At 44.3% G+C, this 19356-nt stretch overlaps 1 protein-coding gene across 4 annotated transcripts in view; it reads right to left on the reverse strand.

Moving 5' to 3' along the window:
• The window catches only part of UBE2Q2 (ubiquitin conjugating enzyme E2 Q2), a 39919-nt gene that overhangs the window by 4556 nt on the left and 16007 nt on the right, over nucleotides 1-19356 (reverse strand). For all 4 annotated transcript variants that reach the window (XM_083630668.1, XM_083630671.1, XM_083630669.1 and 1 more), the window contains exons 3-10: nucleotides 18985-19089; nucleotides 18082-18138; nucleotides 17082-17219; nucleotides 16607-16691; nucleotides 8614-8674; nucleotides 6825-6915; nucleotides 6522-6580; nucleotides 1553-1601 (exon numbers count right to left, since the gene is read on the reverse strand). In XM_083630668.1, coding sequence (XP_083486794.1) covers nucleotides 1553-1601; nucleotides 6522-6580; nucleotides 6825-6915; nucleotides 8614-8674; nucleotides 16607-16691; nucleotides 17082-17219; nucleotides 18082-18138; nucleotides 18985-19089 — 645 coding nt within the window. The remainder of the gene's footprint in view (nucleotides 1-1552; nucleotides 1602-6521; nucleotides 6581-6824; nucleotides 6916-8613; nucleotides 8675-16606; nucleotides 16692-17081; nucleotides 17220-18081; nucleotides 18139-18984; nucleotides 19090-19356) is intronic.

The raw sequence follows: 19356 nt of genomic DNA on the forward strand, positions 1-19356 counted from the left end.
GAGAACCAATCACAATGGTTCAGGGTAGGGAGAGGTACGGTGCAGGAGGTAAAGCAGGCAGGCCAGGTAAGGGGCACAATCGCAGGCAGTTGGTGACTGTGTCGTGTGCCAGCCCCTCCTCCAACCTGAGGAACTGTGCTTGTCATATCAGCCTGCCTGGTCTGCAGCTGCTGTTGCTGAATGCCAGCATAAATGAATGCAGCTCGAAGCATTACCCGGTTGTGGATAAGGAAGCCCATGGGTGGGTGAGCAGGGTGGTCTCACTCAGTTGTCCCCATCAGGCCAGACTTGAGGGTCAGGGAGGGAGAACTGCTGTGGTGTAAAGAAATTCTCTCACTGTCCAGTTGCCGGGGGGGGGGGGGCAGAATCTAGAGTGTGTGTTCCAGGCGTTGGGTAATAGGGACAGAATTGGGATTCTGCTGTTTACTGACCACCTTCCTGCTCAGCAGTTTCCCTGCCTGAGCTGACAGAGCTGATGTTGAGGACTCTCAGACGGTTGGTTCTGAGGGACCCATGCCAAGGTGACTGGCTCTGCGGTGGCTCAGGACTTCATGGCTGCCATGATAACCATGGGACTGTCTCAACATGTCACCAGGCCAAAGCAGGTGGGAGGCCACACTCTGAACTTTGTTTTTTCCACTGGGCAGGAACAGGGTGCTCTGAAAGGGGGGGGGTATTGACCCTTGTCATGGTCCAGTCACTTCCTCTTGAGGCTTTCAGCATTCTTTCCCTTCTGAGGATCCCCTATGAGGATGGTCCCTGACCATCCCCTATGAGGATGGTCTGTCCTCGGAGGCTGATGGATGCAATGGGTTTCCAGGTGGCTTGGGGGGATTTTGCAGCTGATATGACTGGTGCTCCTGTTGAAGCCCTGGGCAATCTCTGGAATATATGAATGGCTCAGGCCATTGACATGATCACCTTGACTGCTCTCTCCCACTTCGTGGGAGCCCATTTGAATCCCTGGCAACCTCCAGAGCTTAGGGTGATTAAACAAGTTGGGAGACAGCTCAAACAACTGGAGGAAAGATCTGGCTGCATCATCGAGCTTACCTAAGTAGCAGTGAAGGCAGCAAAGAAGGCATCGAGGGTGGACAAAATGCTTGGATCGGTCAGGGGATTGTGGACTCTTGTCCCTCTTGGCTGATAAAAACTAGCAGGGAGGGGACAGCTGGCTGGTGATTAATGCCTCCTTGTAAGAGAGGGCGGTCTCTGCCTGCTTGAGGGAGGCAGTGGTAAAACTACTCTTCAAGAAACCACTCCTTGATTCAGAAAATCTAAGTAACTACTGGCCAGTGCTAATCTCCCATTCTTGAGCGAGTGGTCGTGGACCCAATTCAGGCACTCTTGGAGGTAACTGATTTTCTAGATTCATTTCAATCAAGGTATAGGCCCAGTTTGGCACAGAAACTGCTTTAGTTGCCCTGTAAGATGCCATTCTGAGTCAGCTGGATGTTATAAGAATTTGGAAATGGGGGTCTGTTCAACCAGCTGCAGAGGACTTCCATAGGAGCAGACAAATCTGGAGCAAGACTTTTGATTCTGCATGTACCTGTTTAGTAAGCAGCTCCATGCATAATGCACCTCCACCGAGAACATACCTGCAGGACAGAAAAGCAAGTTTAGAGTATGATTTTCAGTAAGACCTTGGAAAGACTAACATATTAATTATGAGACAAGCATTTGTGTACTAGAATCATATTCAACAGAAGGGTTATTCTGAGTTGTACAATCTGGATCTTCCCAGCAGTGGCGTAGCGTGGCTTGTCAGCACCCGGGGCAAGGCAAGTCATTTGTGCCCCCTAACCCTAACCCCCAGATCTTGCGCCCGGTGCGGCCGGCCCCCCCTGCACCCCCCACGCTACGCCACTGCTTCCCAGCACTGTTTTGTCTGCTTATGTCATTCAGATGGGAGCCAGCCATTTAGACAGCACGCTCAGACAAGGAGTATTAAAAAGGTTAAATATTGGTGAGCCAAAGTCAAGCTGTCCTCATTGGCTTGGTCTATTGGAATTATTCTGGACACAAAACAATAAAAGCTCATGAATGTACAAATGAGAAGCAATGTGAACTCAAAGCATCAAACAGAAACAGACTACCCGTGAGACCAGGTGAGGCAGGTATAGAGCTTACCTCTCCCCTTCTTCCCTGGCAGGGAGGAGGGTGCCATTTTGTGGTTTGCCTCAGGTGCCAAAATGCCTTGGGCCAGGCCCTGGCATCCAAGCTATTCAATCCATGGCTTTAAACCCCTTTGGCATCAGCTCTATAATCAGCCCTGATGTAACTGAGTTAGCCAACTGTGCATAATCACTGCGCACTCACTGTTTTGATATCACTGTTCTGACAACAATCCAGTCCTCATTTTAGTGCATTTTATTACTGTTACACTTTGCTGTTCTCTTTGTCAGCGGCTTAGAAAATACAACAAGGGAAACATTTAAAAACAATCACCACTTTTAACCTTTGTTCACTTCCCTCCAACTGGAGTAGAAAATTAGCACAGTCGTCTTTGGTTAATCTCTCACATGATTTATTCCGAAGTTATACATGCCAGAGAGTCAAGAGTGGAAGTGCTATCAGATCAACCCTTCCCCCAGCTGGCCACTACCACCAGTTGCAAAAGGTATGCAAGCAGCCCACAAAGGAAAGCCACCTTACTAAATGATGGCCCAGTTCAGATGCAAGAGGAAACCATGGCTTCCCATCATGCAAACAAATCTAGAGCTTAATCCCCCTTAAAATGTGTGTGTGTGTGTGTGTGTGTGTGTGTGTGTGTGTGTGTGTTTATTGAGGCTTTCAATTAAGTACTGACAACAGATAATGTAAGAAAATATTAACATAAATAAGGACATAAGCTGAAACATAAAATGAATACAAACATTTCTTCTTTCGTTGGCAACCTGGAAGCAAAGTTCTTAACCCAAGATAATATTTCTGGATTAGCGGAGTCTGTAACCTGAAGCATCTGTAACCCGAGGTACCACTGTAAAGAGAAATGGAGGTTTGCTTAAAACTGGATATTGCTGAAGAGGAGTCCATTCACATGAAAGGTAAGTACAGGTCGACAAGACCCCTCTTTTGTGGCTGAAGTATCAGAAGCAGCTGTTCCACTTTTAAGCAAACCTCCATTTCTCTTTACAGTGGTACCTCGGGTTACAGGCGCTTGAGGTTACAGACACTTGAGGTTACAGACTCCGCTAACCCAGAAATAGTACCTCGGGTTAAGAACTTTGCTTCAGGATGAGAACAGAAATCGCACTGTGGTGGCACAGCAGCAGCGGGAGGCCCCATTAGCTAAAGTGGTACCGCAGGTTAAGAACAGTTTCAGGTTAAGAACGGACCTTCAGAACGAATTACCGGTAAGTTCTTAACCCGAGGTACCACTGTATATCAGATTTTGCAAAACTGGTTTGTTTAAACTCTGGATATGGAGGACAGCCCAGGCTCAAAACCATGGTTTCAGACTTAAAGGGGGAAGCAGAAGCTTCTGATCTCCTCCCAGCAGAAAAAGGAGGCAGTGGGATTGTGAGACTGAGGGTCACTGCAGTTCATTCACATAACAGGAAGCCATGTTGTCCTGTTACATCTGAACCAAGTCAGAGTTTAAATCATGCTTGATTTTTTTCAAGTGACACGGCTGTGCTTTTGGCATCTCTGTGACCAGAGAAACTGGTCACCAAAACATCCATCATTATGCCTCTGCTTTAGCAACTGCAGTGAAGACTGGCCTCACTATGTTGACAGTGTCATGTGTGAATGTGGGGGAAGGGGGCAAACCTTCACTCAGAGTCAGCCGGCTGGGAGGTATGAACCAAAGTTGGAAGGAAGCAAGACAAAAACCAACTCCAGGTGGTCCTTACAGGCAACTGACAGTCATGCTGCAGTCAGAACAGTATCCAAGGTTTCCAGTAGGAGGCAAGACAAGGCGGGAGCGGGGACAGGTCACAACGCGTGGGAACTGAATTTGTGCACCTGAGCGATAAAGCTGTCAACTCTTGGCACGCGCATCAGAACTGATATGGACAGCAGTGCAAAACAAACCATTTCTGCCAAGCTTGTGTATGAAAGTAGCAATCGAGAGATTGGGGGCTTTAAGTTTTATTCTTCCAGGCCAATTGCTGGATTCCTTCCTTGGGCAAAGGGGCATCATCACTAAAGTCTGGTGCCACCATTCTCCAAAACCTTTAAATGTCAAACAAACACGGAGCTTTGCTTTGATAGCAACTCTTCTCACACAGCCGTGGGAACCACTGCTGCTCTTCTCACACCCACACATCCCCCTATCAGCTGGTGGCTTTGGAGAGGTCGGCCTCACACAGTTTCTCAGCCAACAGAGTTCAGCTGGAACTCTGCCCTCCTTCTACTGTTCCCAACAAGTCTGTGGGAAGGTGCAGAAGACCCAAAGGCAGCTCCTTTTGATTCCTAGAGCTCCATGATGTTGAAATGGGGATGGGGAATCATGCAAAGATGCATTGCTTGCTGGACAAGGAAAGTCCCAAGGCTCTATGACACTGAGTACTTGCAACGGAGATCCAGTGACAAAAAAACTACAGAACTGGTACAGGCTGTACCATGGCCTTAGCTAGCCCACCATTAAAGATGAAGAAATATCAAGGCCAACACTGCTCCTGGCACTGTGCCATTTGAGAAAGCAAGTATGGAGATCTCATGTTTGCATGCCCTCAGCCGCCCATGCAAATTCCTTCTGCAAAGGAGATTAATGGACATGCTAGCTTTCCAAAGGCACAGGGCTTGACACAGTAGAAGTGCATGAGCTTGCAACTCAATTCCCCTCCGCCCTCGGTTTATGAAGTGGCATAGTCCTTATAGGGGTGAATTCTTGTCAGCTTCACTGACGACAAAGCGGTCAGTCTGTTACTTTACGCTGACCTCCCCACAAGAAGACCAGTGTCACAAACATGGTCTCTCCCTGTCCCTGCCCCCACCCGTTTCATCCTGCCAATTTCACCTGTGGGTTTGCAGCGTTAGTGTCACCCAACGAGCTTCAAGGCTACAGGGGATTTGAGTGTGGGGTCTCCCAGGACAGAGAGAAGTTCACCGCTTTCTCACCTAACACTAGAAGGTGGAGCATCCAAAGAAGCTAACTGCTGGGAGTGTTAGGATAGACAAAACCGCAAACCACAGTTACAGCTCTTGAACTGCTGCTGCCCAATGTGGTGATGGCTACTAGCTAATATGCCTTTAGAAGGGGAATAAGGTAATCTGAATACAAATCATGATGCCTCGATGCCTCAGAATACCAACAGCATGAGAGAGCCGCTGCCCTCATGTCTTGTTTGCAAGCTTTTCAGAAGCAACTGCATGGCCACTGGGGAAAAAAGAGGCTTGACAAGACAGGCCTTTGGTCTGATCTAGCACAACTCTTGTTACGCCACAAGCAGTATGAGCCAATGCACCCTGCCTATGGCTGCTGCAAAAAAAGGAGAATGTGCTCAACACCCGCTCCAGCCTCTCAAAAGGCACAAGCACAGCAAGGGAACATTAATTAAAACTCTGGAGAGAAGAGGGCTGGTGTATAAGCAACACATTTTAAAAGAGAGATTAATGTAAGTCAGCCTCATCTTCTTCTCCTCATTGCAGGCAAGTGAGGTGACTTAAAGTAACCTGGTCCCAACTGGGTACCTTATGGGTTGCTTTTTCCTACATGAACCAGTCTGGCAGGAGAGTCAGTCACTGGACGTCCTGTATGTTTTACCCCGCCCTTGGAAGAGAGGCAAGTGGCTTTCCTAGGGTTGCACTCCCAGCTGTAAAACTCCCTCCCAAATGGTTTTTATTGTTGCCCTCAGTACCACCTGATTGAATAACTGCTCATAAGCAGCCTGGCTTTAGTTTTTCTGGTGCTCCTGGTGTTCTTTTTTTGGTATTGCTGTTTTAAATTATCTAGATTTGATATTGCTGTACAATTGCTGTTTCAGGATATTTGTAAGCTGCCTTGAATGCATTTGTAGGGTGGAAATACAGAAATTCCATTAAAACAACAGTTCTAGTTAGTTGATTGCAGTCTCTGGGAGCTCATGACCAGGACTTGTAAACAGGGGTGTTTTGAGGGGGAGGTTGGGGTGCTGTCTCATGGGGTACATAGGACCAAGAGACATGGATGGCAAGGGAGCTGCTGCAGTGACCTGCAACCGCTGTACCATGCTTGTCTTCCTGCCCAAGAATGTGCACAGTTGTGGGGTTAGACTAGATGACCCTCATGGCCCCTTCCAATGCTATGATTCTAACAAGAACACTTATCCTGGTAGAGCCAAGTTAGGAAACCTCCTAGGTCACTGCTGTCTATGACAGATGTCTGCACTGCATAAGACTTCCAGTGCAACATCAGGTGGCCACAGAACCATGTGCTAAAACATAACTCCCCAAATGTTAATGTAACAGCTTTGTGATTTATTGTTAAGAAACACTGTGTGTGTGTGTGTGTGCGCGCGCGCATTCTTACGAAACACTGTGTTTGTTTGTTTGTTTGTGTGTGTGTATGTGTTAAAAAAACCAACACCTACCCGCCAGTGAGCACAGGAGAGACCACTCTCACAAATGGAGGATCAAAGGGAAAGTTATCCTAAGAACAAGAAAAGTAAATCCAAAAGTCAAAAACTTTCTAAATTTGATGCCCTGCTGCAAATACATCATTCTGAAGTCCTATATTTTAATTATTTTTATTTGCAATATGGGATTGTATCCAAACAAGTTCTACTCAAAGGAGACTCAATAAAATTAAAGAACATAATTCTTGTTAACTATTTGCTTTTGATTTACATACCAATGAAATTTTTTTCACACACTGGATACTATTTTCCTCTTACCTTAAAAGAGAAGTTGAGCAAAATATATTCTACACCTTCTTTTTCTTTTAAGACTTGAAGATCACCATGCAAAGGGCTGTCAGGATCAACCCTACCAAAGGAGAATGAGGAAAAGCAGAAGGATTGAGTCGCTCAGTTCTGAGTGGTTGTCACTACCTTTCGCAAACAACTAGGCCGTGCCATGCTGAGTGAAGCATTTCCTTCAGAACGAAAGGACAGCTGTTTACAGGGTGTGGCTCACCTGCAGTTAAGGGTCCTAATGAACATCCTGGCTGCAGGCAAGTGTTTCTCTGGAGGGCAGTGCTGGAGTCATCAGAGAACAGGGAATATTCCTGCACATCAGATGCAGACTTAGGAGTCTTGAGGAACAGATTCCATATCCTAAGACTCTCTGTTTCACAGGAATCTCAAAGAATGTATGACTTAATAAAAAAAATGCCCACCAAGTCTCTAGGCTTTGAATTCTTAAAGAAGGATGTTAATTAAACAGTTTAAATTTTTTATTTTCTTTATGTTTTGGTGCATATTTTTAAAACTGTTTTTGGAACTGTTTTTGTTCTTTCTTGAGAACAGTTTATAAACCTGTTAGATAAATAGCAAGCAGTTTGAAATGCTCCTTATGTATTTATTGAAATGTATAAGGAACAGTTTGTAGCCTTGGGGACGAGGAAGGGGTTTTTGGGTGAGGAGAAGAATAGATGAGATGCAGCATTCAGGGCTGCTGTGTCTTGTTTAGCACCACTTGTATGAATAAAAACAAGGTTTAGACAATATACAGTGGTACCTCAGTTTTCACACAGCTTAGTTCCCGAACAACTCAGAACTCGAATGCTGCAAACCCGGAAGTAGGTGTTCCGGTTTTTGAACTTTGCCCCAGAAGCCGAACATGCTCCTGAGCTTCTGTTTTCACTGTTGCGCAGCTAATTTGAGTCCTTCACATAGTAATTAAGGCTTTTTTCATCCCGTTTTACCCTTGCACAGCAAATTTAAGCCCCCCCCCCCATCGTAATAAAGGCTTTTTTCATTCCGTTTGCATCATTGAGCAGCTAATTTAAGGCCCGCCCCTACCAAAATTAAAGCCTTCTGTTTCTGATTGTAGTGTTCTGGGGTGATATTTGGTGCTTTTGTTTTTGCTATTTTTTGCTTTTTTGTTTGTGTGGCTTTTTCATTTTTGTGACTGTGGCTTGTTTTTCATTTTATGATTGATTGATCGTGTGACTGTGGAAATGGATAAAAGCCCCCCCCCCCTCCAAACAATGACTATCATCAGTGCAGGCAAGAAAAAAAATAATTTTAATTTTTATCATCTACAATACTGTCTTATTTATTTTATAGTACAGAACATTGATTATTGCTTTCATTTTATGGATCAATTATCTTGTTAGATTGTAAAAAGTTTTGGAACAGACTTACGGAGCTAATTAAATTTGAGAATTAAAGGTACCACTGTACACTGTGTCACAATGGGGACTGATTTACGTTACACAGGAAGGAATGCCTCTCCTGCAAGAGTATCAGCCCTCTGCAGTTTTATAAGCACTTAAAAGTCTGTTTTTTAAAAGAGATGCACTGGCTAATCAAGTGACCTAGCCAATTAGGGCTACAAAAAAGTCTAGAGTGACAACCCTAACCTTAAGCAAATATGCTAATCTGCAACATAGTATACAACTTTCCTAGGTGCGGACATCAAATTATTATCATCATGCACCTTCATCCACCAACCCAGCTATCCATCAATAGCAAAACCACTGATTTAGGACAGTGTTGGGGTGGGGAAAAGTGAACTTACCTTAGAAGTTTTACATGCCAGTCATATAGGCTGTCATTTACAAGTTCCACTGAATAAATCCCTGCAGAAAATGGAAATGAAAAGAGTTGCTTGCTTCCGTTGTTACTAGAAAACACACCCACACCCAAACCCAAGATAGCGATCTGGAACTCCACGAAGGTTGAATGCAAAGAGATGCTGAGTTCTGAATGAGCAAGGTCCTCTCTTTTCCTCAGCAGCACAGAGCTGTTTGGATGAAAGCAGAACTTCACTAATAAGAGCAATCCTACCTTTGTATCTGAGGGCAAAATTATATCTTGCTCCTACATGGCGCTCCTAATACCCTCCATTACAAGACTGACTGGCTCCACATGTGCCTAGCTTCAGAAAACCTACAGCATCTATTTTGACACTATTTACAGTACCATGAATTATATGTGCCTGGACAACCTCTTGCAGCCTTTTTCCACGACAAGTTAGGGTTTCCCTGACTCTTTCCCCACCTTTCCTCCACAAACTCTCCTCTATTTTGCAGCAGAAATCCACACCAGGGAAACCTCCTGCTGCAGGAAAGAACAGCTTGTAGAGAATGTCTCAGGGAAAGAGCCTATTGATTCATTCTACTTGCACCTTCAGTAAAAATAATAACAGCAACACTCTAACGGCAGCAACTGCACACATATTGAATGACTGCGCCTTCTCCCAGCTCAGGGGTCTGCAACCTTTAAGACAAAAAGAGCCACTTGGACCCGTTTCCGAAGGGAAAAAAACTGGGAGCCGCAAAACCATTGCATGCGCGCCGCTGCCCTCCGATCTGACAGCGGGCGGGAAGGTGATGTCGGGACGGTGCGTGACTAACGCATGCACCGCCCCCATGCGACGTCACAGCCAGTACAGCGCTCGCCACAGTGGGGAGTGTCGGGGCGCACAATGCGCCTCCTCCCCTCGCTAGTATCTGCCCTGGAGCCGCGGCAAAGGTGTAAAAGAGCCACATGCGGCTCTGGAGTTGCTGACCCCTGTCCCAGCTGATCTGCAAGCAGACACATCCGCTGAGGTTCCCGGGGCAGCACCTGCTGCTGAATGAGGCAAATAAGCATATAGAAAATCCCCAAGAATGTATTTTTAAAACGAGGGCATTCTGTGGCTTTCAAAATGCCACACACAAATATGTGGAAGAGAAGATAAAGCAAATAAAAAGGCCAGGAAAATCCCTTTCAGTTTCTTTTCTGCATTTGTATTAATAGAAGAAGCTACAAAATTTAGCCAGTTTATGCAGTCTTTCCAGTGCCAAACAGTCTATGTTGCCAGCCCCAACTAAAGAAGAAAGTCCTGGAGAGATGCTATCTCTAGAGGGAAATCTTTTAGTTAGTTTAAAATGACTTACAAATAATAAAAAGTGGGGTCTTAGCAGTTGCGATTATGTTGCGAAAAGTAGGCAGGCCTCTCTCTGCCTGCTCAAGCAATAATAATAATATCTGGGAGCCGTTCAGAGTGGCTGGGGAAACCCAGCCAGATGGGCAGGGGTATAACTAAATAAATAAATAAATAATACCCCGCCCATCTGGCTGGGTTTCCCCAGCCACTCTGGATGGCTCCCAACAGAATTAAAAGCACAATAAAACATCAAACATTAAAAACCTCCCTGAACAGGGCTGCCTTCAGATGTCAAGGAGTAACTATCTGACTTTTAGAAGACATCTGATGGTGTTCCAAAGGGCTGGCACCACTACTGAGAAGGCCCTCTGCCTGGTTCCCTGTAACCTCACTTCTCACGGTGAGGGAACCACCAGAAGGCCCTCGGCGCTGGACCTCAGTGTCCGGGCTGGAGACACTCCTTCAGGGATACTGGGCCAAGCATTTAGGGCTTTCAAGGTCAGCACCAACACTTTGAATTGTTCTCAGAAACGTACTGGGAGCCAAAGTAGGTCTTTCAAGATTGTGGTTATGTGGTCTTGGTAGCCGCTCCATCACCAGTCTAGCTGCCACATTCTGGATTAGCTGGAAGTTTCCGGGTCACCTTCAAAGGTAGCCCCACGTAGAGCACATTGCAGGAGTCCAAGAGGGAGATACCCAGAGCAAGGGGCTGCTAGGTTCCCTTAGTGAAGAACGGGTTACAAATGCATAGAAGAAGGCAGTGATTCAAGAGTAGCACTTGCAGTTCTTGCCAGTGCCATCATGCCTTACAGTTGTAAGCTGCCTTTTCTGATCTCAGATTCTGTTGGCCTTAGTAGAACACAATATTACACTTGGGGTGAGGAGAAGAGTTTGGGAAGGGAGTTTCTGTAAAACTAAGTTTCCCATAACAACTGGTTAAGGATTAAAGGAAACAGAGTTGCAGAGGCATCGAGTGGTTGAAAGATTATTTAAAGAAATGAAAAATTTTGTCTATGTAAGATTGCACTGGTTCATCCCACACCCACACAAACAAATGACTGCAGCAGGCCTCCTTGAACAGGCATGGCATTTCCCCCCCAAATGATTTTTATTAATGTTCCAAATTTTAAACAAATAAACAACAAATTAATTCAAAGGGCAGGCATAGGAAGCCGAACCACCAGTCCATACATATAATGGTCCACTATGCAAATGATCAGCAGACAACTCCCTTGTTTGTGGGTTGTCTTCCTGGGCTGCCATCTTTTGAACTTGCAAGAATGTTTGCATCTACCTTTTCACACTCACCTAGGCGCTCTAGAGCAGGGATGGGAATTCTGTGGCCCTCCAGCTGATGTTGGGCTCCCAATTCCCATCAGCCCCAAACTATATCTGGAGGGACACAGGTTCCCCATCTCAGCTATAGAGGGAAGAGCGGATTTGTGGTCAAGGTGGGAAAATGAACTGGGAACTTTAGTGGAGGTGGGACTCCAGAAGCACTCCTGTATTTTTAATTAGGCTGGCCAGGCCCCTAAAAACAAGAATCCTTCCATTTTGTGAATATTTCACTGTTATCTCCAGTGTCGGTGCTCAGCTCCGACTGCAGTCCGAAGATGAAGCAGGTGGATACTGTCAAAATGCACAGCTGATAGAATCTCCATGCTCAAGCCACTTCTATTCCAAGGTGCACCGGTTCATATGGGGGCCTTTCGTAAGAGCAAATACAACACAACACTGCCTCGGGATTACTAGCTAACAGTGTGGCAAGGGCTTATATCTATAGATAGCAAACACCCTGGCACTGATTAAGAATGCCGCGTCTTAAGGATGCGTTCTTTCTAGCACGGATAGGTACCGTATTTTTCGCCCTATAGGATGCACTTTTTCCCCTCCAAAAATGAAGGGGAAATGTGTGTGCATCCTATGGGGCGAATGCAGGCTTTTGCTGAAGCCTGGAGAGCAAGAGGGGTTGGTGCGCACCGACCCCTCTTGCTCTCCAGGCTTCATTCAGGAAGCTCTCCGCACGCAGTGGGAGTCTGTCGCGAAGTCGTGTTGAGAAATTATTCCTCTTAATTTCGGGAGGAATCAGGCCCAGGCCCCTAAGGTTGCCCTTCAACTCCCTTGCAGCTCTCACCAGGCCACAGCCCTCATTGCCCCTCTTCACACCTTCCTTGAGTATTTTTGCATGGCTGGCCTAGAATGTGTCCTTGAACACTGATCATGCCTATTGCTAGTCTGGTTAGAAAAGTAAAATTCACTGCAGTTTATCCCACACATAATTACAATTCCAACCCCCGGCTTGCGGAGAGCTGCCTGTTCTGGGCTGGGGTCGGGGGAAGCTCGGGCTTGCCCCGCCCCAGCCCCGCACCTGGGGGGGGGGAAAATATTTTTTTTTCTTCATTCCCCCCCCCAAAAAAAAACTAGGTGTGCCCTATGGGCTGGTGCGTCCTATAGGGTGAAAAATACGGTAAGTCCCCAGACATGAAATGAAACCAGGAACACCCCAGGAAGCACAAGTACCATGCAAGCCTTATTAAAAGCAGATGCAATGCATCTGGATAGTCTTTATTCCAGAGCTAGACACATTTAAGTCGAAAACTAGAGAGAGTACCTTTCAACATCCCTACCTGAACCAGACTTGTGGGATCGACCAGTTTGTTTTTTAATAATCCCAAGAGGATCATCAACTAGAATCACATGCAGAAACAGCAAGTGGGCAAAGTCAGGTGCAAAAATACTGCGCAAGGAACTGCAGGTTTTGCCTCCTGTGTCCCATAATAAACTGGGATGAATAAACTCAGTCCTGCCACAGTAATACCCACTCCTGGGTTTCTCCCAAGCTGCCTTCATTTCAACAGAATGAAGGGGTGAGGGAGCAACCATGTGTTCTTGCTGTTGTCAAACAGCTGGGAGTAAAAAACCCAAAACCCTTCTCCATCTACTGAGAACCATCCAGTGATCCAAAACTTTTGCTGCCTTGGGGGCTTTGCACATGTATCCACGCCATCCTGAGTTTCCCATGGAATGTCTGTTCCTCCAATCACATAGCCCTTTTATACTTCAGTTGCCCCTTGTGCCAGGCTGAAGGGCTAGACATGTTTCTGGTTTTGAGATGCCACACCAATGAAGCACTTGAGATCCTCCAGCCCTGCCTAGAATGTTCTCACCAGTCACAACTATCATACCAGGCTTGCTTCCATAAAACAGGTCTCACCCTTTTTAATGCAAAATTTGAACAACTTCTATGACAGAATGCTGCAGAAGGCAGAACTGGGATTCAATATGACCTTAACAAATTGGAGAACTGGGCCCAAACTAACAAAATAAATTTGAATAGGCACAAATGTCAGGTTCCACACTTAGACAGGAAGGACCAGCTGTACAAATGTAAGATGGGGGGCACCCGGCTAGTACACATGAAAAGGATCTAGGGGCCTTAATGAACCACAAACTTAACATGAGTCAACAACATGATGCAGCAGCAAAAAAAGCTAATGCTATTCTAGGCTCCATCAACACTAGTATAGTGTCCCAATCAAGGAAAGTAATAATACCACTCTATCCTGCCTTGGCCAGACCACACCTGGAATACTATGTTCAATTTTGGGCGCCACAAATCAGGAATACTATTGGCAAACTGAAATGTGTGCAGCGGAGGGCAACCAAGATGATCAAGGGTCTGGAAACCATGTGAAAAGGTTGAGGAAACTGGGTATGTTTGGCCTGGAAAGGAGGAGAGGGAGATGAGATCTGATAGCCATCTTCAAATAACTCAAGGGCTATCCCATGGGAAATGGAGCAAGCCTGTTTTCTCCTCTTCTGGAGGGTGGGACCCAAACCAATGGCTTCAAGTTACAAGAAAGGGGATTCCAACTCAACATCAGGAAGAACATTCTTTCTGACAGTAAGAGCCATTCAACTGTGGAACAGGACTCACTTGGAAGGTGGTGACTCTTTCCTTAGAAGTTTTAAAGCAGAGGCTGGATGGTCATCTGCCATGGATGCTTTAGTTGAGATTCCTGCATTGCAGGGGGTTGGACTAGATGACCCTTGGGGTTATTTCCAACTTTATTATTCCATGATTTTATGACAGGCAGGGACCCTCGGGAAAATCCTGCCTCCCTTTAAGACTTTCTTAATTTTAAAGACTTTCTTAATTTTAAACTTTCTTAATTTTAAAGGGTTTTTAAGCTTCTAAATCCCGCAGAGACGTATAATCCCTGAAAGCAATGCCGTTATATAAGTTATAGCAACCTTTCCCCCCACTCTTCTACTCCCATTTCATATCTCTTGTTAATAAAATCTTAGCACAAGTATTCAAATCTAAGAAATTAAAGCCACCTACAAACACGAATCATATTTCAAAGAGTAATTTTTTAAAAATGTGCGCAATTAATTTAAATTACCTTTTTGTCAATATCCATTAAGAAGACTCAAAGCTCAATTCAATAAATCCAAGTATTACTCTACAAAAGCCTCTCCTCCTTTCCGTATCTTCAGTGGGCTGCACTTTCCAGTTATTATGGCTACCCTTTTATCTAACTGTTGGAAATGCAATAGGGATAATACTTCTCTAAAACATATGTTATTTCATTGTCCTATACTGACATATTTTTGGCAGAAGGTAACTGTAACCATCAACAGAACTGTATGGAACAACCTTACATTTACAGAGCAAAGTATCCTCTTGAATATTTTCAAGCACATGGAACCCTACAAAAGGACAATATGAGTGGACTCTCCGTGCCCCGACCACAGCAAAAAGACGGATACTGAAGAATTGGAAAAATAAAAATGCCGCTCCCTTCTATGATTGGATTGAAGACTTATACAAACTTGCAACGTAAGAACGACTTGCATATAAACACAGACTTGCCATGGACAAATTCAATGATATTTGGAATCCATTCTTACAAATAGTGTAATAGGTTAAGATCTGGTGGAGTACAATAACAACTTTGTAAAGTATAATTTTGGGTTTCCTCCCCTCCCCCCTTTATTTTCCCTTCTACATGGGGGCTGTTTCTCTTTTTCTCTCTTTTATTTATGTCTCATCATGTTTAGTGCATATATAAGTATGTACTTTTTGAACTTTCAGTAAAGATGTCTGGATAAAATTTAAAAAATCTAGCTACCCTTTTTATAAGTTAAGGTAGCCACCCAATTCAAACTCTCATAGAAGAGCAAAAGTCAAGGCCAGTTTTTGACAGCCTCTGGGAACCCTTGTGATATTTCTGCAGCTGCAAGGACACACTCAGATGTATACATCTTTGCCAGCACCAAATGCCTGGTTTTGTGCTCAGTATTAACACCCTATGAATGCCACTGAGGCTCCTAAACAATGCCTGACCTTGTGAAAAAATCACTACTGAAAAAAGCCTTAAAACTCAATATGGAGGCAGCTCAAACAATGCCTTACTCCTCTACTGTGCTATTTCAGGAACTGAACTACGTACAGAATGAAGAGGACGGTCAGATAACTGGCTGGCTGTGCTGATCTATAGGAGAAAATCTACAAGCATTTGTTTACCAAGTAAATGCATAATTTTTTCTCAAGAGAACATAGGGCAAAAGCCCTGGAGCATGCCAGTTTCATATATGCTAATAAACATAGGGAACTGAAGGATTCTGCACAACTTGTTGTATTATATTGGAAGGATCATGCTGTAGTCTTTGAACAAGGTTTTAGCTCCGTGTTAAGGAGAGAGAGAGAGAGAGAGCGCAATGGCAGAAAATTTCAGCCTTCGCCCCTCATACGCAAAGTTAGGGAGTGCTGCCTTTAAAATACACAGCAGCCATGAGAGGTGGAGGAAATCAACTGGTGATTTAGACCTGCAGAATGTGGAGTACATACTAGGAATGCAACACAAGGACTTTCTGGTAAGCTGGGAGAGTAAACGGTCAACTGTGATTTGATTAACAAGAGAGAGACAAGGAGAATGGTTTTCTCAGGAAAAGCATTTTCAAGGCCAGGCCATTTGTAATCAAATACAGAGACAGACTAGATATTACACTCTTCAGATAAAAGCTGGGGTTTCCCACACTTTCTTTCTGTGTGGGAATTTGCAATTGGTTTTTGATTCAGAGAGGGAGTCCTGTGACTGGTGGACAGGACTGTGAAATTTGAGGGTATTTGTGCTTTCTTTACTTAACACAGATTTCAAACTGTTTGATGGTTGTTTAGTATTTCACCTGAGACACTTTGATAAAGTGCACAATGTTTATAATTTCATTAAAAAAAATTCTTAAAAGTATGAATGCCGAACTGAGTGCAACAGAGGAATAGCTCAGAATCTGATAGCGCAGACACTAGGAAAGAAGACAAAACAAGCCACTTACTCAGTTTCAGATTTGGGCACATTTACAATGGAAATCTATGCATGTCTACTCATAGCTACGTCCCAGATAGTTCAGCACAAGCAAGTATACTATACATCAAGTGTAGCCACCCTGACACCCTCTAGATGTTTTGGACTCCAACTCCCAACAGCCCCAGTCAGCATGGCAAAAACATCTAGAAGGCACCACAATGGCCACCCCTGTCATACATTATATAGGATTGCAGCCTTAATTTTGCATATCATAGCCCAGATCAGAATAGAACGTTATGATTTTGCTCATAAAAGATGCAGATACTTACCTGACTTGTAACTCTGCGACCTATATATATCCCTGAGTTCTTTCATAAGTCGATCTGAAGCCTGGACAGACCCAGAGACTGCACCCTAAAAATAAGTTAAGGGTAGCTTGATTTGATAAAACTCTTAAAAGAACAGTACCAGGGCCATTAAAAGGCTGTTTAAAAGAAGGCTACCAATGATCAATATTGAAAAACTGGCACAATCATTTAGGACACTAATTTTAAATATTTAACAAGTTGGAAGGTAGAAAAAACAGTACATTTTTGGTAAAGTGATTTAAATTCTTTCTATATGTATAAGTAGAATAAGTACACACAGAGAGCATGGAGAGACTGTAACCTTATAACTCCCAATATAGCTATGAAATTTACGGAAGTGTGCTAAAAGTACATACATTCCTGCAAGAAACGGTGCAGAAAATGAAATGCTGTATGCATTCTACAGCATGCTCTTATTTGTTTGATCGCCTCTTACATTTAGGTGGTCTTGCCTTTGACTCTTTCGGATTTTTTCTAGGATTGCCAGGTTCTCTTTCTCAATGCCATCATCCTCTGTCTTCTTTCCATCAACAGGTTCTTCCTCCTTCATATCATAATGATCCAGATCAATATCCTACAAGACAAAATTACTATACTACTTAAGAAGAACAAGGCCAACAAAAGCAAAATTCATGTGCCTTAGTGCTTTGCATCAGTCAGGGTTTCTCATACAGGGCAGGGATGGGGGAGAACACAAGCAAGGGCAAAAATGCGGGTGTATCTCATTGGCAAAATGCTTACAAAAGCAATTGAGACTTCATGGCTGTTTCTCTCCCCCTGCCCTAAATGTGCACTATTGGATCAGGGGAAAGGGAAGCACAAGCCCCCCGTTGCTTTGAACCCAGTTATCTCAGGCTGATTATGCAGACAGGGAGGAGAGTGCATAGGAGCGAAGGGAAGCTCCACTGCAGGGTCCCTGGCAGTCAGACAGATATGCACAATGCTGTTTGGGTGGGATAAGGATTGCACACAGAAGGGTTATTGAACTTTAGGAGGGCAGATCTTCAATTGATTCCCCATGGTTTCCACTCCTCCTTCCCTAGAGAGATTCAAGAATGATAGAAGCCAGAATAAGAATAACAAAGACACTGAGGTCCAGCTCCGAGGGCCTTCTGGCGGTTCCCTCCCTGCGAGAAGTAGTGCTCTGTGGAACACCTTCCCATCAGTTGTCAAGGAAATAAGCAACTATCCTACTTTTAAAAGACATCTGAAGGCAGCCATGTTTAGGGACGTTTTTAATGTTTAATGCTGTATTGTGTTTTTAATATACGATTGGGAGCAGCCCAGAGTGGCTGGGGAAACCCAGCCAGATGGGCAGGATATAAATAATAAATGTATTTATTATTACTACTACTACTACTACTACTACTACTACTACTGGAAAGCATGCGCGTGCATGCACAGACATGCGTGCACAGATGCGCACACAGACATACTTCACCCATATCTTCCTCCTCCTCTTCTTCTGATGTAACCTCTTCCGTTGTTCCATTCTGGAACATAACAAAATCAGATTCTTTGTTACTATCACTTTCAGTTTAAAAAAGAAAAAAGAAAAAGTATGCTAGCGGCCAAGAGGCTGAGTCAGTTTAAATTCGACCTCTGCTATAATCTCACTAGATGGCCACAACACATGCTAGCTTGAGCATCCCATTCCCAATAACAAGACTCACTTACTTTTCAGGGAGGTTTCGTCCCGAAGGGTTTACAAGATAATGCACATGATATGCTTTGAACACTCAAAAGCATGTTACAAATGCTAAGCACCATTACTGAAAATAGGAATTGAGCTTATGAGCTATAAAGAAGCACACACAAAGATGCAAACATATGCACACACTGATTGCACTTTGATAAAGAACTATCAGTTTTGGAAAAAACATTAGAAACGGAGAGGTGTCTAGTGGCGAGAGATTAAATTCTCAATGAGGCAGTGCTACGAAGGCCACAGTGAGCTTCTTAAAGCTGGAGGAGAGTAAGCATCTTGCATGTAAGGGAGGAACAAGAAGACAGGAAAGCTTCGCCCTCATTGGAACTAAGCAGCAGAACCTAAAAGTTCTTTATAAGCCTACCCTGCTTTGTTCCATCACAAAGATAAACACAATACTCATCTCAAACAATGAGGAATGTTGTTTTCCTTAACAAGACAATGAGTACCACTTGCTCTGCATAGAAATGATTTGTGAATTAGTCACCTTTACACACCACAAAAAATAACCCATGTTGCACTCCTGTCTGGTCAGCAGCATGCTTAGGGGGGGTTCAGCAACCTGTGCCCACAGCCCAAACATCCGGCAGACCCATTAGCACCTGTCAGTCAGAGGAACATTAGGATTTACCTGGCCGGTCGGCAATGGTTGATCTAACATTTCAACATCAGGATGCTGAGGAAGATTATATAGTCTGCAGAGGTCGCATATCAATCGTTTCAATTGTTGGAGAAGCTACAAAACAAGTAAAATGGCTTGTGAATGGTTTGTTCTCATGTTTTATTTGAATGAAAGTTTGCCGTGCTGTGCCCTGAATCCTGTGCCCAACAAAGAGGATACCCACCTCTTAAACAAATAACTATAATAAACCCTATAATATACAAAGGCTATAAGTTGTTAAGTCTTAGATTTCCTGGTACTCAGATTAATAAAGCAACAGCCTCCATCTTGTATCTATCCAGCTATTCTGGGAGGGCACGCAGGACGGTCCTCTTGACCTGC

This window comes from Podarcis filfolensis (genome assembly GCF_964270895.1).
Source record: "Podarcis filfolensis genome assembly, chromosome: 9".
Lineage (NCBI taxonomy): Eukaryota > Metazoa > Chordata > Lepidosauria > Squamata > Lacertidae > Podarcis > Podarcis filfolensis.